Here is a 24,927-nt window from a genome sequence, read left to right as displayed (position 1 = left end):
ATTTTTAACAGTAAATGTTCAGTGTAGTGACAAAAATGGTGCTTTTGTTTTCACTGCTACTGGGAGTTGCTTGGAGAATAACACCCGTACCTTTTTATGTAGTCTAGTTTGTAATGATGTGACGCAAATGTGGAAAGCAAAATGATTCACCCGAGAGTTGAATACAAACAGTTTCAGTACAAAACTTGAACCTAACTTATCTTATTCACATGCTGGAGATTGATTTAGACAATCCTTTATTGAGAGCAAGATCATCTAAATACCAGTACATCAACCCAACAGCTCTTTTAGATGAAACAGTATCCGAACAGAGAGGACTTCCCCACTAATATAGCTGCATGTGGAGGGAAGTCTCTTTCAAGAACTTCTAGGTAAAAGTGCAGCTTGAATATAAACTGCAATCCGCAGCTTTAGTAGCAGAGCAAAAGTTTCGCAAACATCTTCAGCAACAAAACAAGGTAAATATTTATCTGGAGCCAAACAATACTGAGTGGAAGGAAAGCAGTTTACAGATGAGTCAAGGGTTCGTGTTTTATGGCTGCAGCTGGACATAATCAGAGGAGACCACCGCGCTGAAGAAGAAAGCGGAAGCCCAATGTTTGAGTGTGGGAATTTGAAAGGGATCAACAAAAGAGTATAAAAGCTTTATTCTGCAGTGGCCTTCAAAAGAAGAGCACGGAGACATCTGAGTCTTTGAAATATCCCTGTCGTAAGATTTTACATATCGGGTCACAAGAATGCCTTTTGCAGAACTGAACTTGTATGTTATTCCTTCAAGGGAATTTTTCAGAGCTGTGTTTTCTCATGATTCCCAGAACGTGCCTCTACACTGTCAACAAATGTATTTTATCTGTTGCTGGATCTGGCAAGTCCAACAAGATCTACGGGCCCACGCTTCCGGGGCGAGAGTGTTTCTTCACTCGCAGATGAGCCTGTGAGCATTTAACAGCAGTATTTCTCAACAGAACTATTAGTACTGCCGCTGTGTTTTTCCTCTGCACTGCCAAATAAATTTCCAACAGTGAAATTAAAAAAAGTTGTACTTCTGCCAGTTTCGTAACAGCTTCTCTGGAATTCTTTGCCATATTTTGACGTGTGCACTTTATGAATATTGACTTATTATGTTTAAGAGAAAATAATGAAAAAGGAATATGTATACAGTACAGGTCAAAAGTTTGGACACACCTTCTCATTCAACTACTTTGAAGAATCTAAAATATAAAACATAATGGGTTTGTTGAGCATTTGTTTGTTTACCACATAATTCCATATGTGTTCCTTCATAGTTTGAATGTCTTAAAATAAAAATAAAAAATAGAGAAGGTGTATCCAAACTTTTGACTGGTACTGTATGTGTTTTCCTGTTTGCAGTCTAGCAGTGTTCCCAATATTGTGTGTGCCCTCCACTATAAGTTTGTAGAAGAACATAAATATACTCATGCAGAATCAGACTGCCGGTAAGTGTTTATTAAAGAAAACTGCAACTTCTCTATCATAACTGACGTACTTTACACTAAATGAAAGTGTATTTTTGGAAACAGTACAATGAAAAAGTCAAAGCTCACCATCATACTTCCTGATCTGGGCACACAGCCTCTTCCTGAACTCCGGGGTCAAAGGTGAGATCATCCATTACGTCCTCACAGTCCTGACACATCTCCTCTACTTTGGCCCGGTGACCTGTACTGGTGCTGTTCACCTCCTCTGTAAATTCAGTTAAGTGTGAGTGATACATTTCAAGTAGACGTTAGAGCCGGGATGTGGAGCTCAGAGATTTGCCAAAGAGTAATGAGCCAGAAACACAGACTGCAGTTCTGTTTTTTTCTGAAAATATTAACTGTTGGAAAACTTCCACTCTGCTTTGTTTTTAATTTTGCCATTCTAATAAGCATGTTTAATTTGGATGTAATGTAGTCTATAGATTAAGTTATATTATCACTAAGCCCTTTCAAAACAAAGCCATATTTCAGAGGTCAAGGTGGTATGCAATCCTTTTTACTAATGCAGATCTTTCTTGCAGTAGCACAGGTGTTACTAATAACGTTACCGACATGCCAGGGAGCCAGCAAATGTTATTCAGCCGTTATTCATCTTAAATTAATGCCAGCTGTGCTTTTCCCATTGTGTAATACCAGAATGTGTGTGCATGACGCTGAAAAGCGGGTTTAATCAGAATCAGAAGCTGTTTATTGCCAAGTACATTACACATACAAGGAATTTATTTAATTTAAGCTAGATGATTGCTTTGCTGCTTAGCAGTAAACAGTAAACACAGTGCAATAATATAAAATATAAATGTGAAAATGTAAACAAATAAACAAATAAGAGGACGTTAAAACAAGTATATTATTAAAGTGTCAAGTGTATATTATTAATGATTATTAAAAAATAGGTGTATAACTGTGAGAAAGTTTTCCTGGATGTGTAAGTGTCTGAGTCAGACCCAACTGACAGAAAGGAAATGTGTGCGCTGTGAAACAAAAGAAAAATCCTGAGGGTACACGTGTTTAATCACATCCCTCAGTGTAGGCTTGTATCCTCCGAAATAATTACAGTACCAGTCAAAAGTTTGGACACACCTTCTCATTCAACTACTTTGAAGAATCTAAAATATAAAACATATTCTGGGTTTGTTGAGCATTTGTTTGTTTACCACATAATCCCATATGTGTTCCTTCATAGTTTGGATGTCTTAAAAATAAAAATAAAAATAAAAATAAAAATAAAGAAAAACCATTGAATGAGAAGGTGTGTCCAAACTTTTGACTGGTACTGTATGTCTTGTCAAAATGATTAATTAGAAGGAAGGAAAACATGGGGGTTAAGATAAAAGCATGCCGTTGCAGTGGTGCTTTGTCACCAGCAGGGGGCGACAGTGAGGCGTAAACGCGCACTGCTCTGAAGCCTCCGTCCCACTCTCCCTTTCCTTCGTGACATCAGGTAGAGCGGTGCGGAGGGTCTGCAGCTCTCACAGACAGGACTTAACCTGTTGAACCGCCGGTCCTTCTGCACTCCCACTGCCTCTCTTCGTCTGCCAACAACGGGCTCTCCTCCTCCTCCTCCTCCTCCTCCTCTGCCTCTGCTGGACTTTTTTTCTTTTCTTTACACTTTTCTTACAGTTTTTAGGAGTTGGCATGCAGTTCTCCTAACCTGAGACTGCTGTAATGAGATGTAAGTATGTCTTAGCGTTTCCTCGCGTTGTTGTTGTTGCTGCTGCTGCTGCTGCTGCTGTGTGTTTTAGCTTTTTCTTTTTCTTTTTTTTCCTTAAACAAAAATAATTGAAAAAAATGATTTCAAACTTTTTTTCTTCAAGCCTCTGTCCTTGGATCAGTGTGTGCTCTGCTCTTGCTGTTGCGGGAGCCTGCATGCCGGGGGGATGAAGTCACCTCCAGTACAGGTAGGTGAGAGGTCAGTGGTGGTTGGACAGGGTGCTTTATTATTATTATTATTATTATTATTATTATTATTATTATTATTATTATTATTATTATTATTATTATTACAGTACCAGTCAAAAGTTTGGACACACCTTCTCATTCAATGGTTTTTCTTTATTTATTTCTACATTGTAGATTAATATTGAAGACATCCAAACTATGAAGGAACACATATGGAATTATGTGGTAAACAAACAAATGCTCAACAAACCAGAATATGTTTTATATTCTAGATTCTTCAAAGTAGTTGAATGAGAAGGTGTGTCCAAACTTTTGACCTGTACTGTATATTGTAATATATGTTAATCTGAGTATTTGCTGCTCAAATTGCTGCCACAGGTCATATGCAGGAAACACATGTTCAATAGAGTGGGTTTTCTTTTCTCCCTGTGGTTCTATCAGGTCTTCCTCTGAACACTGAGGGTTAAGCTGCCATTAGGGGCTTCTAGACATTCCGCTTACCCTGATAACAAAGACAGGCCCTGGCAAGCCCGGCCCTGGTACAACAACAGCGTTGTATTTATATTTATCTTACATCATGTTTCACACCTGTTTTTCCTTCTCATGTTGATTATAATAAGGAAAGAATAGCAATGGGAGGCATTATAATGGATTTCATTCTATTTATCCTAATAAAATGAGAATTAGATTTTCTTTTCTTTTTTAATTGCAGTTTCAAGACTTGTTAAAAGAGGTAAATTAAATTGAATGTATGTATTCCTAGCAGTGAAGCCCCCCAGACAGACTTTTCCTGCCTGACCTGTGGCCAAACATGTAGTCTGACCTGTAAGTTCACCTCCCAGCCCCTTATACACACAGTATACCATCCGGCCCTCAGGCCAACGTTATCTGCTCTCACACACCTGAAGGAAAAGGTTTTATCACTTCTTTGGTTTTTTTAAACGGTTTCCTCTCCTTTTCTGTACTGCCAAGTGGTAGGATGACTCGAATGTCCTCTTTCCGTGTGACATTTGAACTGTTGTGTTGAGATCTGTGGGGTTTTTCTGTTAGGAGACAAAGGACAGGGGGCTGCGTGGGCAGAGAGAGACTTGTTTTTGCATGTGCCTATCCCAATTTTCCTTAGGTTTTTGTTTTTGGTCTCTGGAGCTTGACGTAACCAGCATGTTTTATTATTTATTTCAAAATTCTTGTAATTCTACACCCTGAACTTTTCTATGAACTTGAGGTAATCAGAGAATTCATGTTAGGAATGTGTGATACAAACAGTGTTATCTACCATCATGTAAGATTTATTGTCTCACATCTTTGTCGAAATGTCTGTTAGATGGCCTCCCCCTTTCCTGATTCTGTGAATGAGAACAAAAGGCCTTTGGCAGGAAATCTTCTGGAGATTACTAACTGCTTTTAGACTCAACACAACCAACTTAAAACATAACTTGTATATCAACATTGTCTCTTTCTCTAAGACGTTTACCAAATTAGATAGTTATTTCGAGGAAAAATTCAAGAAATTATGAGGAAATAACAGACTTGTAAAACAGCAAGTTTGCAACTGAAATACATGTCTCTCAAAATATTTTTTGGAAACTGAATTACGTCACTTTAGAGACAGATGTTTTAAAGAAAGTCGGTCCTCACGGTCAATCTGGGATGTCCTTCCCGTCCAAAAGACAGATGTTTTTAGGTGATGATCCAAGTTTGTGCTAAGACAGATGTTTTGTGTAGGTGCAAGTCAATTTCTGTACATCATTTATGATCTGCCTGCCTGAGTTTATTTAAGTATTTGGCACAATCTTTGACATGAGTTGTCTATGTTTTTCACCCCACAGTGAACCCATGCTGTTATTTCCCCTGTCAGCACTGGGGTGTGTGTGTCAGGTATGGTGAAGACAAGTATGAGTGTGACTGCACTCGTACCGGCTTCAGCGGAGAAAACTGCACCGACCGTGAGTCGTTCTCATATCCTCCCTTATTATTGCATTTCTAAGGAATTTTAAATATTCTGTTATTACTTTGTACACAAGACGGAAAGGATTAGATGTTAGGCCGATGAAAAGGGCTTTTTTTTATTTAGTTGTTGTTAAATCAGGAAATAGTGGAACTTATCCCCCTGGTTCACAGAGTTTGGACTTGTCTAGACCCAAATATTTGGAGAGAAAACAGGAACAGGAGCAAATGCCAAAACCAGACAAGCTGGCCCAGAGCTGCTTCTGCTGATCTCTTTAGACCACCATCCATGTATCCATCCATCCATCCATCCATCATTTCTTCCGCTCTGCCTCACTTTTACAACGATCCCTCACACACTCACAGTTGAGCAGTTACATCATGACCACTGGGCATAATACTAATGAACCAATCATTTGATTGTGAAGAGAGACAAAAGGAATGTAAGAGTGTGAGGAGAAGGGTGGGAAAGAAACGCAATGTGGAGCAGAAAAACAGGAAATGGGATTGAGCGATAATATTTTCTTGAACAACACTTTTGTTCCAACTTCAGGAATATTAATGTTACTACACAGTTAACGACTAGCTGGTTTACATTAGTGGAGCATGTAGCAGCTAAGATATTTCACTGTGATAGATGTTGATAGAGACCAAAGACAGAGCTAAAAGAGAGTATAGGATATTGGACTTAGATTTGTGAGGTGGTCAGAAACACGATTCCAAATGAAAGCTAATTTGATTAAACACAATTTAATGTGTTCAAAATGGAAGCACAAAACTGAAATATGAAAATGAAGGTAGTAAGATAAAGGAATAAAGCAGGACCTTTTATGAGCCTTTATCATATCTGTTGATTGTGTGGTCTAATGGAGCATCATCTAAAAGAAAGTTAAATTAGCTCAAACCATTGACACTTTTGGGGCACACTTTGACCTGGTTGGTAAACCTGCCAAACATTTGTAGCCTGATAATCCGACTAAATTGCCACCTTGTTCTGCTTCCTTCTCTGAATCGCTGAGCAATTCAGCAGGCTGTAACACCCAGACACGGCTGGCTGGCTGAGTCTCCTCTTGGACTGTGTTTTGCTGACTTTGACATGCAGATGGAATCTTTTCCATCTGGAAATCCTAGCTGACCTAACTTCCAGTAATAACAATTTCCGTTCAGTAAAGTTTTTTTCCCCCATGTCTTCCCACCACAGCGGAGCTTTTGACCAGACTGCGTCACTTTTTCAAGCCCAGCCCTGATGTGTTGCATTACATACTCACTCACTTTCAATTGCTCTGGGACATCATCAACTACACCTTCCTACGGGACGTCCTCATGCGGCTGGTTCTAACAGGTCCAGAGTCAGCTGTTCATTCACTCAGTGAAATCATGCAGGTTTGGAACATATTCAAAGTGTCTAATAACTTTTTTTATTTAACAGTGAGGGCAAACTTAATACCCAGCCCGCCAACCTACAACTCCAAATATGGCTACCTCAGCTGGGAATCCTACTATAACCTGAGCTACTACACCCGGCTTCTGCCCCCGGTGCCGAAGGACTGCCCTACACCTATGGGGGTCAAAGGTTAGCCACTCATTCATATTTTATCTAGGTATCCATAAAAGCATTGTTTTTTATTTAATTGTATCTGTACCAAACCCAAGTAATATATCGACACTAGTATCAAAAATACTCAAATACTACCCGACCCTAAATATTCATATAACCTAACGATAATAGTACACGGGACAGCAAATGCTTTCTATATTATTAGGTAGTTTACACTCTAACAGTTAAATAGTTCACTCTGTATTTAAAAATATGATCCTATGTTTTAGATAAAAAATATTTGAAATATAATACCTAGTAGCCGTAAGTGTAAAATAATAAATTCTATAAATATAGTAAGGTAAAATGAGCATAAAATTTAAATATTCAGGCAAACTGCAAGTACCTTAAAAGAACCACAGCACTTGAGTAAATGTAGTTACTTTCCACCATTGCATAACTTTGAAATAATATTTCGTCACAGCATCACCAGTATTTAATGCACAACATGTGTTCAACTCCCCACAGAGACATGCAATGACGATTATTGACCTTGGCTGGTTCAGACGGGCGATGTGATGTGTTTAACTGTATCAGCACTGTTTTCACAGATGCACTCATTCAGTATTATGACTGGAGGCGTGGTGTGTCTGTGTTTTGCGCTGCGCTCTGTTTAAAGTCGTGGTGTTTCTGTTCAGGCAAGGCTGGGATGCCTGACCCTGAGCTGCTGGTTGAGCGTCTGCTGAAGAGAAGGACGTTCAGACCCGACCCCCAGGGCTCCAACCTCATGTTCGCCTTCTTCGCACAGCACTTCACCCACCAGTTCTTTAAGACCTACAATCGCATGGGTGTGGGCTTCACCAAGGCTCTAGCGCACGGGGTTAGTCCATTTTACAGCTTTTTGGCAATTGAGTAAGAATAAACTTTATTTGAAGAGCACTCTCCTTACTTGACCTTTCCTTGAGTAGGACTTTAGTGTTATGGTTAGTTTGGGGAATTTGTTCGGCTACGTGGTCAAGACTTATCTGGATTTTTGTGGGTTTGAGTGTTTACTGAATAGAAAAAACCCTCACAGAATTTGGCTTCAATGAGACTTTATCTTCGTAGCTCAACAGCTTTGTATACATGCTTTGAATAAATGAATGCCTTTATTTCTTTCCTCTTTTTCTCTCATTTACATCTCTCATTTCGTCTCGTTACATCCAGGTGGATGCAGGACACGTTTACGGAGACAACCTGGAACGTCAGCTCCGGCTCAGGCTTCACAAAGACGGAAAACTCAAGTATCAGGTGACAGAATCAAAACTGTGAAAAGTGAAAAACAAAACCACAAAGATGTTTCTCAACATGTTGCTCATGATAAAACCAACCACTTTCCACATCAATGTCAGAGGCTGTTGATATATTTCATAATTTCATGTAATCTGCGGCTGTTGCCTTAGATGTGAGAATACTAAGGACGCTTTTCAACATGTTGCTGCAGAAATAAGGAGAACAATACACTGTCAGATTAAGTGGAGATTGTTGGGAAAGACATGAATAATTATTTTCTTTTTCCCATCAGTTAGTAGACGGCGATATGTACCCTCCCTCTGTAGCTGATGCACCCGTTAAGATGAGCTACCCCCCCGGGATCCCTCCTGAGGCTCAGATGGCGATTGGTCAGGAAGTGTACGGACTCCTCCCGGGTTTGGGAATGTTTGCAACGCTGTGGCTCAGGGAGCATAACCGAGTATGTGACATCTTGAAGGTGGAGCATCCCACCTGGGACGATGAGCAGCTTTTCCAGACCACACGCTTAATCATCATCGGTGAGCTGGACAGAAGTTCGACGGAACAGTTCGACAATTTGGGAAATACTTTGAATTTATACTATTCCTTAACTATTATTAATGCAATGCAATACTTTTCAGTAACAGTGGATGTCAGCAACCCCCACATAGGGGGTCAATTTGAATCTGTTCCATCATGTCATTACTCAGTACCTGGAAAGTGGTTTAATGTTAATTTGTCTGCCCACTTTGTGTCTCTGCATGTTTCCTCTCAGGTGAGACAATAAAGATAGTGATAGAGGAGTACGTACAGCACCTCAGCGGATACCTGCTGCAGCTGAAGTTTGATCCCGCCCTTCTGTTTAACTCCAACTTCCAGTATGGAAACCGTATCGCTCTGGAGTTCAGCCAGCTCTACCACTGGCATCCTTTGATGCCCGACACCTTCCTTATTAGTGGAGATGAACTGCCATACAAACAGTTCCTCTTCAACAATTCTGTTCTCACACACTACGGCATTGAGAAGCTGGTGGATGCCTTCTCTCGGCAAGTTGCCGGCCAGGTAACAAACTACAGACAATGTAATGAAGCAATAAAAACTTTTTTTTGGTGTATAGTTGTTTGGAAGCTCCCATAGTTACAACTAACTCTTAGTTAATTAGAACTCTGTCATATAATCTGCAGTATTACCGAAAACCCCTCCTTGTTTTTGCTGGATTAATATCCTGTAAGTGATAAAAACAGAGTACTGAAGGAACTTGGCTAATGTTCTGATACAGTTGTCGGAATAAATGAGTTTGAGCAGGTTTGTTATAGTTTCGCCAATGCTTTGTGTTGGCCCGAACCCAAAGTAAACCTTCCAAAAGGAGGAAAGATTTGCAATAACACTCGCAGTTACATTTCTTTATGTGCTGAAGAGAAAAAAAAATATTGATTTGGGTGGCCTGCCACTGGCTGGAGAATATATTTTTTTTCTTATGACACTTTTCACAAAGATAATTACATTTAATAGCCTACATTAGCATACACTTTTGAAATGTAATCTCAGGTTATCAAATACAACCCAGACGAATCAAAGCACATCCACATGATCTGCTAAGCCCTCTGTAAATATACAGTAAAAATACAGTATTTTGAATATTGTCATTTTTTACATTAGATACTTAATTCTTTAACCTTTGCCCTACAGATTGGCGGTGGCTTTAACATCCATGCTGCGGTGACCAAAGTGGCTGTGGTGACCATTAAGGAGTCCCGCCAGCTCCGCGTGCAGCCCTTCAACGAGTACAGGAAGCGCTTTAACCTCAAGCCGTACACATCGTTCAGGGAATTCACTGGTAAGAAAATACAGCTCTGTGTACGGACCACGCCACACAAATCACACAAATGCAACCTTTAAAGCATGTGATTTTCATTACTTTGAGGTATATATCTTCTCCATCCAAAGTGCCATGCCGCATGGCTTCAAAGTTATAGATTAGTCCTTGATGCATTGTATTGTGGATCATTTTAATTAACTGTGCAGTAATTGTGATTACAATTTGCAGATAACGAGGAGATAGCACGCGAGCTTGAAGAATTCTACGGTGACATTGACGCTCTTGAATTTTATCCTGGCATGATGTTGGAGAGAACACGTCAGGGGGGCATTTTTGGAGAGAGCATGGTGGAGATGGGTGCCCCCTTCTCCCTTAAAGGCCTACTGGGAAGCCCTATTTGTTCTCCAGTTTACTGGAAGCCCAGCACCTTTGGGGGCCAAGTCGGCTTTGACATAGTGAACTCTGCCACACTGAAGAAGCTGGTCTGTCAGAACACAAGGACGTGTCCTTATGTGGCGTTCAGAGTACCAACAGAGGAGCAATCAAAAAGTGTGAATGGTGACAGTAAAATAAGGACTGATGAGCTATGACTCTCTACAAACACCAGAAGGTTATAGTTTGAGATCCATATTTTTAGGTAAAAGAGGCTGCTGCCAAAAAAATTATAATTTTGTAATGGTTGTTTGAACATCACTGGAGAATCACACAGGACTCAGAGCTCAGTGAGAATATTAACAAAGACGTGCAAAGATTTGTGCCTGAAGACCTGAATATCATCATGTTCACGCTTTACTGTAATAAAGGTCTGTATAGTCTGTGGATTTATTTTAAGAGGAATGCTAGAGCCATTCATTGAAATAAAACTATAGACACAAAGCGGATTATTGTCCATTTATTTAATTAGGCAATGTTTGTTTTTACTATCACTTGTTCTGCGCCTCTCATGAGTCACTATTCCCGCACACATCTCTCACACAGTGCTTCCTGTAAATCCTGTTATCAATAAAAAAAGATGCACACCAACGTTTAAAAACAAACTGAACCTTTGGCCTAGAATATTCAGGTAAATTAGGATACATATGAGAATATTCATACCTGACCAAACAGAAATAACAACCTTTTGGGGGGAAAAGATTTGGACTTGAATGTGTCCTTTCTTTATTTTCAGATTATTTTAATTTTATAGGGATTTGTATTAATAAAAGGAAGAGTGAACCTATAATTCTATTATGGTATAATGGTACTTTTTGTGGAAAATATGATTAAGTCACAATGTTTCTCTTAGCTATTTTGGTGAGCCTGGCAGAAGTGGTCGTAGTAGTAGTAATAGTAGTAGTGGTATATGTATTATCTGTAATATTTCATAGACATATTGCCCTCTAGTCGTGAAGCTGGGAACTGCATAATAACAATCCCAGCATCTTCCTGCAATTCCTCTGTCAGTGCAAGGAACCCGGATGAACCGTGGTATCGTGTTGCCTTCAAGTGCTCTCTGTAAAGTCCAACTTTACAACACGGTTACTTCAGAACATGATCACATTTCATACTTTAGAATAAAAATGTAGACGACATTAACACCAGAATAAAATCTGCAGCTGGGCTATTTTCCAGTGCCTATGGTGTGGTTGAGGTGTTTGATACCCACCAATAAATTAATTTAAATATGCGTATACGGGGCAAAATATGTGATTACAATATTTTTACAAACATCATAGATTTAATTAATGTTTAATTATTGTTTACTGTTATGTTCACACCAGTCCACACACTAAACATAGCTTCAACCACAACTATTAAACTGACTTGTCGGGTCTCTTTGAGTTTGAACATCACAATTACGACATTTCCGACATTCATGAAGGCGTCATATTCCCGGCAGCTACTTTGCGGCAGCTACACTAGCAGATTAGCAGGAGCGAGCTTTGGGAGCTGATCTTTTTCTTCTTCTAACCTTAGCTGGTCATAAAATAAAGGTAAGAAAAGTACTTGACATGTGTTGTATACTGGTATTAAATACACACTCGCTTTATGGCAAGCTAATGCGTACTGGTTGTCCCAGGAAGTCGCTCAGTTAGCTTAGCTTGCTAGCATTAATGCTAACCTAGCTAACTTTCTCAGATGTCCTCCTGCATAAACAACATGATTGAATTGTCTCTGTCCTCTTTACAGGAGCGTTCAGACACGTGAGGGAACTGTCATAGCAGAGAGAAGCTGGCTAACCATAGCTAGCTGGTTTAATGCTAGCTGTCACATCGCCAGGGATTAACACACACTTTAGCTAATGCTAACAGCTAACAGCTAAGGGTTTGCTGCAGGCAGGGGAGGGGGGGGGTGGCAGTCTTCTTGTCTCTCCATCTGTGCACATTAGATGGCTTACACACGGCTCAGTGGATCATCAAAGACCTCTCAGACCAAGTTTTGTTGACAATGCACATGTCCTATTTCTGCCATTAAACCCCTTTTTCTGTCTGACCCATGACAGCTTGGATGGCTGTCAATCTGGATCATTATGCTCCACTGACTGATGAGCTCTGCCAGGCTATTGTGTGACACAACAGCTGTTTTCTCTGTAGAGGTTTCATCTGTGAGGGGTTAAAGACAAAGAAGTATTGTCTCACAGCTCATGCAAAGTATTAGTCAAATATTCAACAACACGGAGGCAAGCCTTTCTTATTTAAATAACATCTAAGGTGTAAACGTCTTAGTTAACATGCAGGTTGCTCGGCACAGACTGTTCTCTGCTTGCAGTACAAAGATGAAGAATGAGCTCTGTCATGTTAATAAGAAGAATAAAGAGAAACACAATGACTCCTTCTCATGTGAAAGCAGTAAGCTTATTGTTGCATTAGTGCGCAGTCTAACACATTGAAAACTTCTGCCCTCAGTTGAGCCGTTGTCATGACGACTCTGGATGACAAACTCCTGGGAGAGAAGCTGCAGTACTACTACAGCAGCAGCGAAGACGAAGGCAGCGACAACGAGGATGAGGATGGGGAGAAAAGGACCATCCGGGACGCTAACGTCGAAGAGCCTGAAATAGACTACAGCGCCGATGGAAGTGCTGTCAACACAGGTTAATAATACAAGAACACACACACACCAAGACAAGTACTGTCCAAGTAAGACCACTGTGCGCAATTATGTATAGGATTTACAGTGACGGTAAAACTGTCTCTTCTCTCTCAGGACCAAAGGGTGTCATCAATGACTGGAGGAAGTACAAGCAGCTGGAGGTGGAGCAGAAACAAGAGCAGAAGAAAGAGATGGAGAGACTGATCAAGAAGCTGTCGATGAGCTGCCGCTCTGACCTCGACCTGGAAAAAGACAAACAGAAACAGAAAGAGCTTCAGGACAAAATCCAAGGCAAAGTAAGTAGGATGGGATGGGGCACAGTATGGACATGGGAAAGAATAAAATGCTTGGGCAAATCTTGTCTGCACTCCACCCTTGCAGTACATGGGTGACTCACTCTTGAATCTGTGCCACACTCACTAACGGGACACTTGCTGTGGGAAAAGGCTAAATACAGGCATGATATTAATTAAATACAACCTCATTAACAGTGTACTCCCCGTGCTTCCATCCTTTAATTTCTAACATAGTCCAATTATGGATTAGTGAATTAAGTGCCACGTTTTGTTTCACAATGCATTAATTCACCTGCCAACTAATTTACTTACACATGTTTAGCCAATATTGAACAATTTAAACCTTGTGGGTGAAAATTGGATTCGTAGGATTATGAGGCAATTCAAGATTTTATCGGGGATTATGTGTCAGACTGTTTCTTGGCGGGTGTTACAACCCTTGTCTTAAACAAACTAAACTAAACAGAAGCCGTGCCAGCCAAGGAAGAACCTGTCAATGTTCAGGTTGAGTCTTTATAGCTGGAACCACACCAGGTTCAGGTGTGGCTCATCAGCTGACAGCCAACATCCTGAACGACAGAAAAAAGACAGCAAAGAAGACACAGGCCCCTAGTGGAAGGAATGGTTAGTAACAGCTTGGACCAGTAACTCTCTGGAGTCTGTTACACATAATGCCTGTAAAACAGCAAATTTGTGGGTTTTTTTACCTTCAGGCTTTTGTTAAGATTAAACAAACAACATATGATAATTTGTTAAATAGTGAGATCTAGATGTCATGGTAGGTGGATTTTGTTACCTTTGGACAGAGCCAGGCTAGCTGTCTTTGTGCTAAGCTAACTGAAACATCTGCTGGTGAGAGTCATATTTACAGCACAGACATGAGAGCAGTATTTATCTTCTGATCTAATTCTGGGTCAGAAAGCCTATTTCCCAAAATGTAAAAACTGTTCCTTTTTAATAACTGACTGTGTTTTCCTCTCCGTCTTGCCCCGCAGATGACCATGCAAGAGTACAACATGCTCCAGGAAGATGAGGACGACGAAGACTTCCTCCAGCATTACCGTATGCAGCGCATCGAGGAGATGCGGCGCCAGCTCTGCCGCGGCAAACGCTTTGCGCAGGTCTACGAGCTCAGCAGCGGCGAGGACTTCCTGGAGGCTCTGGACAAGGAGGACAAAAGCACACTGGTCATGATCCACATCTACGAGTCCGACATCCCGGGCTGTGAGAGCATGAGCGGCAGCCTGATGTGTCTGGCTCAGGAATACCCGCTGGTCAAGTTCTGCAGCGTACGCAGCTCGGCCATCAGCACCAGCGCACTGTTCAGAGACAGTGCTCTGCCTGCTCTGCTCGTTTACAAAGCAGGGGACCTGATAGGAAACTTCGTGCGGGTGACAGACCAGCTCGGGGAGGACTTCTTCGCCGTAGACGTGGAGGCCCTGCTGCAGGAGTACGGCCTGCTGCCTGACAAGCCGTCCAGCGGCCCGAAGACGGTTCGCAATGGATCCATCGTACAGAACACTGTGAGCGACGACGACTCCGACCTTGATATAGACTAGAGCCATGATATCTACCTTTGTTTGCTTTGGGAACACGTGTACACGGTCTGCATGGACTATAGATGATTTTTAAGTACGTGGACCCCCGTAGTGATGACAGATTGAGCCAGGGTTGCTATGTTACTACTCATAAAGCCAGCATTGAAGAAGAACCTAAAATAAATGCACATAAAAACATCATGGCCGAGGGAGTTTCCTCATGACATCAATCCTTAAGTTATAATTAATAAAAGTACATTTTTGTCATTATTATAGACGAGGACCTGTTATACGCAGTGAGAATGAAGTAGATGTTAGTTTAAATGTTTTGTTTGAGCTGTGACTGTCGACTATTTATTTGTTGTGTTAATACACAATCCCTGTTTTGTTTCATTTGCATCTTCATTGTATTGAATGTGTTTCACTATATAGAATACAAATCCTGCACCCCAAACTGACCTTTAGTTAATTTTATAACTTTTATATGTGCTGTACCATTTCAAATAGTGAAGAGAATAAAGAAATGTTTGGACTCAATGTCTGTTTTATTTTTTTTAATTTATCAGAGTCCAAAGGTAGCGATGATGGACATAAATAAATAAAAAAAGTGTATACTAACAGTGGATCCTTTTGATCAGAGTAACGTTAAAGACAAAAAAGCTGAGATAAGAAACTAGCTGATGAACATAGGGGAGCATGTTGCAGCTTGAAGATGGAGATGAAAATATAACTAAGAAGGATTTGATTATTATTATTTGTTGGGTGGCCAAAAAAACGACTTCAAATGAAAGCTAATGTTTCAGCATGTATATGTGCTAGATGTATTATTACAACTTTCTGCCAGCATGTTCACCATAACTTTAATAAGGTGGCACAAAATCAAGCTTAAATATTTATTTTTCATTCAGTTGGTCAAAGTAAATAATCCAATATTAAACAAATTGGGCTGCAGAGTTCATCCTACAAGTAGCTATTTATTGTATTTACAGATGAGCTCAGATGAACACAAGTAGTTTCAGACATTGTAGACCTTATTCAAAGCAAACATTTTGACTTGTCAAACACAGGTGTAATAATTGCTGTCAGGAACAGAGCCCTCGTTAATGTTATTAGCTCCACCTGTGCTTTTCCTGCTACAAGTCAAAATATGTGCAGTGGAAAAAGGTCTGTACCCAATATTTTTTTTCAAGGAATCCAAAATACTCCATGTTTATCAGTGTTTATATATCTTAAGGGATAAAAAAAAATGTTTTAATTACAGAAAAATATACAATTACAATCCTATAATCTCTATCATAAAAACAAAATGTGGTTCAACAGGCTCCTTTCCGGTTCAGTGAACTCCCCAGAGTTGATTGGTCTAACACGGACAGCGGATAGGTCAACTCAATCCTTTCCACTCAATATTCACTCTGAAGAGGAAGAGCCGTGGCAAGAGCCAATCCCTGCAACCATATCAAAACACACTAATCCATAATTATTACAGCATAGTTTTGACTTGGGTCCCCATAGGCCACAAGACAATAACTGCACTTTCTATGACCAATAGAGCGACACAGACGCCAGCTGAAGTTCAGTGTAGCTCCTTCAGTGGGCTAATGTAGCCTAGAAATGTCTCATCAGCAGCAGGGTGAGGCAGAGTAACGTCAGCAGCAGGAGGGTTGATTCTTCATGGAGGGGAGCGGCTGAGTCGTGCAGGTCATGTCCACAAAAGGCATGCTCCAACAGAACATGGGTCTCTGCACTGATGCCTGCACGGAAGGGGGAAAAAAACTGTCACATCATCATCATGCAGGGAGTATTTAACCCCTTTAACCTATCATTTGTTTGCAACATACATTAGTATGTCTAGAAGGCTCATTTGTGGCAGAGTGGATTAACATTTCCCTTCATTATCCATCTGGTGCTTATGTGACCCGTAGGCCTGATTGCATTCTACGTGGCCACGAAATCAATGCCAACTAAGGCTGTGTGCTCTGCCACAACTTGTTCACTGAATGCAATAAATCTGCTGGGAAGCTTTGAAATGTTTTTCAATGTCCAGGTACACACCGTGTTCTGACCATTCGTCCCACAGATGCTGGGCGTCCTCGTCGTGATGTTCGCGGTGTTCATGGTGACCTGGGTCTGTGTTAATCACAAAAAGAAATACTGAAATCGGGAATACATGTAGTAGTGTAGTAGTAGTAGTAGTAGTAGTAGTAGTAGTTCTCTGGGTGAGGTCAAACGAGTAAAAAGAGAAAGCTTACATGATAACGTGAATGAATGAATACAGCGTGGAGAGGATTAAGAGAAAGCAGATGGAACACAAACAGGAAATGAGAGGAAGGGAAAGAGCAGGCAGCTGTTTGACCTTGGTGGCAGAACATTTAAAAACACATTGCATAAGACTAATATGCAATTTAGTAGTGGTCCCACAATGCACAAGCATGCCTATAGTATTCATCATGTGCCTTGAGATTAAAACTGTAATTGAAGTGTTTTATTTGCATGTACAAAATAAATATGTGATTATGGTGTGAAATGGTATAAAGGATGACATTTTTTTCCCTTTTGTCATCTTGTGTGTGGATAAATCTTTCAAAGAATATTAAATAAAAAACATGTATTACTTTGCTGAGCCTCATATTTTTATTTAAAGTGTATATTCTATTTAAAGATTATGGTAATTTCTTGAGGAATCGTCTAAATATTTTTATTTCTCGATACATACATTGCATACTGTTGAATATCACAGTTTCTAATGTTGCACACCCAAATAAAATTCCACTATAATTATTTTCTATAAAATAACAAATAAACAAAAGCTTGCTCTTACTTTAATCTGTACATATACTGTATATATTGATGGTAAAAGACTGTACCATTTGAGTGATTTATGAGCATCCGTTTGAGCTCCCTGAAGGCTTGGGTGAGGTTTTCCAGCTGGTCATGAAGGTGGATATTCTCCTCTATCAGTGCATGAATTGTATCCTGTAGTTCAAAGCTCCATATTTGTAGGACCAGCAGAGCCAAGGGCATGAAGAAGAGCGCTGGCCTTAGTCCCCTCATAGCGACCACCGCAGCCTCCGTCACATCTTCACCGACGCCAATCCATCCCTCTCACAGGTACGTCTCAATCCTCTGTCCAAGAGATGTGCTCCGCTTCAGAAATGACTGCTGCAGTATTCTTTATCAGCTTAAACTCAAGGGGAGGTGACAACAGTTTGTTTTCCAAAGCCATGGGTGGAAAGCTGCCAGTGGGCTGCTTTAAAATCTATCCAATGTTTCCACATCAATGGTCACTGTGACTAAAGCAACGGAGGTCCTGATTGCTTCAGTCTAAGCTACTGTTTTAAACACATGCTGTGTAAAAAAAAACACAAGTGTTGAGTTCTTAAGGGATTTATGTAAAATACAGTAAAAAAGAAAATATGGGTAAAAAGAGGGCTATGTGCCAACTGCGTGCACAGATAAGCAATGCACAGACTGGTGTTCGATTAGTTGTAGGTCATTTCTGTCACGTGTTGAACAGCACGCACATCATCACAGGGACATCATCAGAGCAGGGAGGTCAAGTGGTCAGTGCTTTAAATACATGCAATGTCTCTTGTTCCTCACAGGAAGTGACCGCATACCCATTTTGGGCATGAAAAGCCTGAAGCTGGTGATCCAGCCCACCGGTGGAGGGGAGAATTACTTACCCGTGGCCCACACCTGCTTCAACCTGCTGGACCTACCCAAGTACAGGAGTCTGGAAACACTCCGTGAGAAGCTTCTACAAGCTATAGATCACAATCAAGGCTTTAATCTTGCCTGATAGTACACAGAAATGCCTAGAACTCCATGTCCAGACTGTTGACGGCAACCACATTCCCAAATGTTTTATTTTCGCAGCCTGAATTCTGCTGTAAGAATTGGACAGTGGGTTGAAAGTGGAGGCCACATGGCACTAAAACCGATTAAGAGTTGGATGTCTATACTTTCACAGGTAATCTTGACTTTGATTTATGAACTTATCAGATTTCAGCTGATCTTAAACTGGAGCTGAGATGATTAACAGAGGGCCCAACAGACTGAGGTCAGTCAAACTGGCTGCCCATTTACTCACCTATTTCTAGCCACCACAGCTGATTGTTTGGTTTTTGGATGGTTAGTGCACGAGATAAAGCACACGCCTCAAAAGCAAGTCAACAAAAGTAACATTTACAACAGAGGCATGTTTCCGGTAATATGGAGTGGTACTAATTAAAAGGTATTAGCTCAAATGCCTTTATTGCTCAAAGGCTGTTCTTATGGGCTGTATTACATTTCCATGTGTGAGACAGCTTCCTTTTCAATGTTGGAGCACAAAATACAATAACTCTGCCTCTTCTCAATTTCTAAAAACCCTGACTTAATCCTCAATGATAATGTGCAATCTTGCTAGGAAGTTTTGCTCATTTACACTCTCCCAAAAGTATCTAACTATGACAATTATGCATTCAAAAATCCTTTAGAATAACTAATCATTGCCATACCAAATAACTGGTCAGATATCTGAAAAATCCTTCATATTGGAAACCACAGAAGTAGTAAGGATCTAGTTAAGACACAGGACAATGTGGTATTTTTTTTCCAAACAAGAAGCTTTTATTTATTCATCATGTGTATCAGTTTATGCCGTCTTGGCAGCCTTGGTGCGCTTCTTCTTGACCACAACAGGCTTCTGGCTCTTCAGAATGGCACTGGCACGACGCAGGGCAGCCTGGGGGAAATAATTAGACTCAAATTATGCTCCTGAAGGCGTTGAAATGTGAACTACAAATTAAGGACCATCAAACAAATGGGAATTTAAGTGTCTAAAATAAAAGATTAGGCTCACCATGCGGAGGTCCTTCCTGTACTTGTTTTTGCGGATGAGGTGCCTCAGGCTGTTGAGGGTGGCGCGAGAATTCTTGTTGATGGTGATCTTCTCGTAAGAGCTGGCAGGTTTGTGCTGGCCTGTTTAGGAAGAAAACAAAGACATTCCAATGTTACCAGATCAACTGCAATTATCCATAACAAAAAAATAACCTGGGACTGCAAAAAGTCTGAGTTTACATTAATCCTCTTTATCATTCTGAAAGGGCAGTGCTCATCTGTGCCACATTTCTTCTCCTTTAAGATTAGTCTGTTGGCCGTTTCCAGGGATACAGAGATAAATAAATTGGATAGCCATCATTTTAATTTATGGGTAATGACTGTACTTAAACGGTAAATTAGTTGTTTTTTTCAGCAACTCAGAGCATCAGCAACTATTTTAATCAATTGGAAGTAAGCCTCAGTACATCACGAAAACAGTAGCTGATGTCCCTTAAAAAAATGCCAAAGATATATCAAATATCCTTTAAACCAGTACAGGTCGATTTTACCTTAAAGAAAAAAGTGTGATGACATTCATTAAAAACAGTAGTCAGGTTGTACTATGTAAATTCAGACTTTAAATTCAAATGACCAAGAAAATCTTGAGTATCAGGTCAAGAGAGTTTAATTATATGTAATAAATCACTTGTTTTACAGACACCGGAAATGCCGGAAGATGGAAACCGTGTCGAATGTTTACCTGCACGCTTCTTCAGCACTACCACGACTCCCTTGCCATCGGCAGCTGGCTGCACACCTACAGTCTTCTTGTGCACCAATCCATTGAAGCGGAACGAGTTCTTGGACTTCAGGTTGTTGGGCTCCTGTCACATAAAACAAAAACATTTAATTCAGATAAACTGAAAAGGACAGCTTGTGTTGGTAATACAAAGACAGACTATTGCACATTTATTTCAGTCAAGACCAGTCCCATCATGTCCTGTAAGCTACGGGGTCACTTGTTATTTCATTTTGTTTCTTAGTTTAGTTTTATCCTAACGATTGTTCTTAATGTTTCTTCTATTGCACTGTTTTGCTGCCTTGTCTGTCGAAGCACTTTGTAAACCTTGTTTTTAAAAGGTGCTATATAAATACAAGTTATTATTATATTATATTATACGGAGCACTTTGCTTATGATTATTTGCTTGTTAGCATGCAATAATTGCAAAACACCTCCTCAACTACCTGATGGCACTGTTGGCCCATACTACACTGTACATCAACAGCACACTCAAAAATGGCTTAATGTACTCAAAGAATATTTGGAAACACCCAATTGTGTCTCTTTTCCAGCATTAACACACCACATACTCAAATCCCAGTTTAGGACTCATATGTATTGTGATGTTGGGAATCAGGTCTGGTCTGAGCAGAGAGACAGGCAGCGTAACATCACTCACAGTGCTGTATGTCTGTCCATTCCTCTTGATGAGGAAGCTGGAGCAGTTCCTGATGACCATCCACTGCAAATGGGACGACATGATGAACCTGGACAACACAAGACAAGGTGTTATTTAAATAAAGCCCACCTGAAAGCAACTTTAAACAATTGTTAGAGGAAGAGCCACTGGAGCCTCATTTGTTTTCTATCACTTTTCATAAAAATCATAATTTAATCATACAAGTATTGCAAAAGGTTAAACTGTGTGTATTCAATGGCTGCATTCATATAAAGACAGCACAGTGCAGTGTTCACATTGAGGCACAGTTAGCTCTAGTTAGCTCCATAGCTCAGCGGAGGGGTCTGATTAAACACGACGAGGCCTAACATGGCACCGTGCTCATAAATATATACATGTATCCCTCCATTCCTACATTATTCAAGCCATTTCATTCCATATGTGGTATAAAGTAATCCCTACAACAATAATATCTTACTTTCAGAGATTAAATACTAGTAGAAGGACAAAATAAATAGACTTTAGTGCGCGGCTAATAGCTGCCGAGGCGACCACGTTACCTTTTAGCGGAGGAAGAGGACCGGCGAGACCGGAAACCGCTTTACGGAACCTCTGTCACAGATCAATGCGCACCTACAGATACTCTTTTATGAAGCATTTAACATCAAACACGCATTTTAACAGATTTTAAACACATAATGTATCGTCACTATTATCGCTAGGGTAATACTTGTATTCGTACTACGTCATTAGAGCATATTAAATGTAATTTTATTAAGTACTATTTTTCCTCAAGCACGGCGGAGGAACACTTCTTCTTCACCGCGCTTGTTGGAAGCCTGACGTCATTAATGCGCGCCTGGTGTTTACAGATATCCGTCAAAAAATGTGTGTTTCCAAATGTCAGCTGTTTTAATACTAAAAACGTGAGTCATAATTTAGATTATGACATGAATGCATGTGCAGGGTTCACACTGAGTCAACTAGACTCGTCTTTTAGTAAGAATCTGCATTTTTGGATGAAGATTTTGTGAATAATCAGTGGATGGTGTGTGAATGTTGATGTAATTGGAAGCTGTTAACCAGAAAAAGTTAACAAGGGGTCAAAGTATTCTGTCAAACCGCTCCATATAAAGTTACAATGCAGTGTAACATGGCACCTGCAAGCAGTGTCTTCATGTTAAAGTGAAAACATGGATGCAGCAGAAGATCTGGAGACACTTGGTGAGCAACTGTACAGTCTGATTTACCCCAAGCACAAGGAGAATGCTGGAAAACTCACAGGTGAGGTTACCTGCATGGCACGTTGTTTGTTTTAACTTTGATAATATGACATAAAATCAAAGTTCCCAAGCCTGTGTATGTGTTCCAGGTATGCTGTTGGAGTTGCCAGGTCCTGTCCTTAATCAGATGGTGCAGGACAAGGCCACGTTGACTGCAGGCGTGGAGAAAGCCCTCCAAGCCCTGCAGCTGGCACAGGAGCACAGGTACAGCAATGGACATGGGGTCACCAAACCTGATCTCCTTCCTCCATCATTCAGTCTGGTCTTAGTATGTGGGTTCTCATAAGTCTTCATTTCTGAGCCACATGGAGATAGTGTTTACATGCAGAAGGACACATTAATTCAACAGTCTGAAAAATGTCTTCACAGGGGTAGGTTTGCCAGTGAAGGCAACATCAGCTATTGTCCACCAAGGTTAAGTGTGTTATTTTTGTAACAAGGAACAGTTGATAGATGTGAATGTGTGTAAATATAAGTCATAATCTTAAAAAATGGCACACCATGGATTTTAAGGGTCAGAAAACTTTCAAAGAGTGCATTCTCATGTCACTGCACCTCTTTGCAGCAAGGGAACGTGTAAGGACGACGATGACGTGTCTGGGTCTTCTGACTCTCTGGGGGAGCAGCTGTTTGAGATGGTGGATGTTTACAACACCGGCCACTCACACAAAATCACAGGTAAGCAACCAGTTCTGTGTGACTCAACAAACACCTAATACTATGCAGTAAGATAACACTTAAACATGAAGCAACATCAGCATGTTAGCCATGTTAGTGTCAGCATTTAATGCTGCTCAAAGCACTGCTATGCCTCAGTACAGCCTCACAGAGCAGCTAGAATATAATTTATATGCAAAATAAATGTATGAGCAAATAGTGTGTAATGCATTATTTTCTAAGACTTTTTATGACATTTTTATGACACACTATACTATGAATTTTTATTACTTTTATATGAAATACTGTACTTTGACTTTTTATCACTTTTCTAATGATATACTATACTACACATTTTATGACATTTTACTATACTATTACATTTTGTATGTTTCTTTGTATAATACACCATTACTTTTTAAAATGTTATTTATATGACATACTTTACAATAACATTTTGTATGTTTTTTTGGGGGACATACTGAATAATGTGCTGTTCTTCAACAGGGATGCTTCTGGAGCAGCACAAAGAGGCTGTTTTAAACCTTCTTTCAGACCCCAAACTGCTGGAAGAGCAGGTGAACTTTGCCCTGAAGACACTTAAGGAGTATGTGACTTATTACTGTTGATTGCAAGTGAAATCTACAAAATATGTCTAATCTATAATCTTTAAACCGCTGTTTGAAATAATATTCCTGCTGCCTCCCTTCAGGCTGAACATGGAAGGGACAGACATTAGTGACACGTCAGACGCTGACGACACAGAGAGGCTCGGAGAGAAGATCTTCTCACTGGTGGAAGAGATGGATCCACTTCATGCAAATGATATTACAGGTGACCTGATACCCTGTAAACATCATTGATCTTACAGATCTAATGTCTTTGGTAGTTTATCATCTTTGTTATGTTATAGGCCTTCTAAGGCGTGGATAAATGCTATTTAAGTTCTATTCCTCTGCATCTTTTTGTGCAGGTATGCTGCTTGAGATGGACCCAGCTGCTCTCCAACAGCTGCTCAGCGACCACACGCTGCTGGAGGTCGCTGTCCAGAAAGCACAAGCAGCACTCGACACTCAGAATCAAACTCTCTCTACTTGACCAGAAGAGCATAGCAACATTTTGCACACAGAATAAGACATTATTAAATGAATGACTTTGATGAACTCAGACAATATGATGCTTTGAAGAGCAAGGCACATCACTTCAGGAGACCATGGTGATACAGTTTTACCAATATAAGCAGCTATCTTTGTTTTTATACTGATTGTTGAGTTGACTGTGGAGAGACTAAGTTGACTAGACCTACTGGAAATAAATGAAATGTCTAGTTAGCCCAAATTGATATTGCCCCTTTCAAATATGGGTTCTCACTTTGTTCGCACGTGATTGTCTCTCTCAGATAAATGGACTGAGCTTAAGTGCCAGTGTTGAACGACAAACATTTCTGCATCTATGTTGCTCCACCTGGGAGCCGAGCTTCCACATCAAAACATCATAATCATTGCTGCTTGATGAAAATGTTTACAGTAAAAGAGGATTTACTTGTAAGTCTGTCAAAGAAGTGAAGATTTCAAAGTGTTGCCAACAGTCATGCTATGACAATTTTGTTTTTGTATTGTACATAATGTGTAAATTGATGAAATGTTGTCGCTAAGAGAAAATACGGCAGATTATATATATATACATAAACCAAGAACTAACTTGAAATATCTCAACGTGGTCACAGCAGTGTTTTTATTGCATTTCCATGTAAATGAGGAGGAAATTAAATACTAACCTATAAATCAAACTTGTACCTACCCCTCACTATTCATTTGCTCCTGTCTAAAGAGTCACAACATTTA

The 24,927-nt window shown here is 40.2% G+C and overlaps 3 protein-coding genes across 4 annotated transcripts; 2 read left to right on the top strand and 1 right to left on the bottom strand.

The window, feature by feature from the left end:
• The first annotated feature begins 2,941 nt into the window (after window positions 1-2,941).
• pdcl (phosducin-like) lies at window positions 2,942-15,410 on the top strand. The gene is made up of 14 exons (XM_054613032.1): window positions 2,942-3,171; window positions 3,314-3,397; window positions 5,228-5,344; window positions 6,547-6,687; window positions 6,775-6,918; window positions 7,581-7,762; window positions 8,089-8,172; window positions 8,447-8,693; window positions 8,930-9,216; window positions 9,844-9,991; window positions 10,202-10,561; window positions 12,864-13,046; window positions 13,160-13,341; window positions 14,337-15,410. Exons 1-14 carry the CDS (start codon window positions 3,165-3,167, stop codon window positions 14,898-14,900), a joined length of 2,730 nt encoding a protein of 909 aa, XP_054469007.1. The 5' UTR covers window positions 2,942-3,164; the 3' UTR covers window positions 14,901-15,410.
• Window positions 15,411-19,467: 4,057 nt separating this feature from the next.
• rpl28 (ribosomal protein L28) lies at window positions 19,468-21,726 on the bottom strand. Its single transcript, XM_054612705.1, has 5 exons — window positions 21,704-21,726; window positions 21,144-21,231; window positions 20,443-20,566; window positions 19,723-19,841; window positions 19,468-19,605 (listed from the first exon to the last, which is right to left on the bottom strand). Exons 2-5 carry the CDS (start codon window positions 21,222-21,224, stop codon window positions 19,516-19,518), a joined length of 414 nt encoding a protein of 137 aa, XP_054468680.1. The 5' UTR covers window positions 21,225-21,231; window positions 21,704-21,726; the 3' UTR covers window positions 19,468-19,515.
• Window positions 21,727-22,038: 312 nt separating this feature from the next.
• LOC129102702 (uncharacterized) lies at window positions 22,039-24,841 on the top strand. Of its 2 annotated transcripts, XM_054612950.1 has the most exons (6): window positions 22,039-22,427; window positions 22,516-22,630; window positions 22,992-23,104; window positions 23,591-23,690; window positions 23,796-23,917; window positions 24,057-24,841. In XM_054612950.1, exons 1-6 carry the CDS (start codon window positions 22,337-22,339, stop codon window positions 24,179-24,181), a joined length of 666 nt encoding a protein of 221 aa, XP_054468925.1. In that variant the 5' UTR covers window positions 22,039-22,336; the 3' UTR covers window positions 24,182-24,841. The 2 variants fall into 2 exon arrangements, with proteins under 2 accessions (XP_054468925.1, XP_054468926.1); XM_054612951.1 differs by lacking the exons at window positions 22,039-22,427; window positions 22,516-22,630 and adding an exon at window positions 22,640-22,840.
• The last annotated feature ends 86 nt before the right edge of the window (window positions 24,842-24,927 follow it).

The sequence above is a fragment of the Anoplopoma fimbria genome, chromosome 14, assembly GCF_027596085.1.
Source record: "Anoplopoma fimbria isolate UVic2021 breed Golden Eagle Sablefish chromosome 14, Afim_UVic_2022, whole genome shotgun sequence".
Taxonomy (NCBI): Eukaryota; Metazoa; Chordata; class Actinopteri; order Perciformes; family Anoplopomatidae; genus Anoplopoma; species Anoplopoma fimbria.
This window is presented reverse-complemented; position numbering and strand designations above follow the sequence as displayed.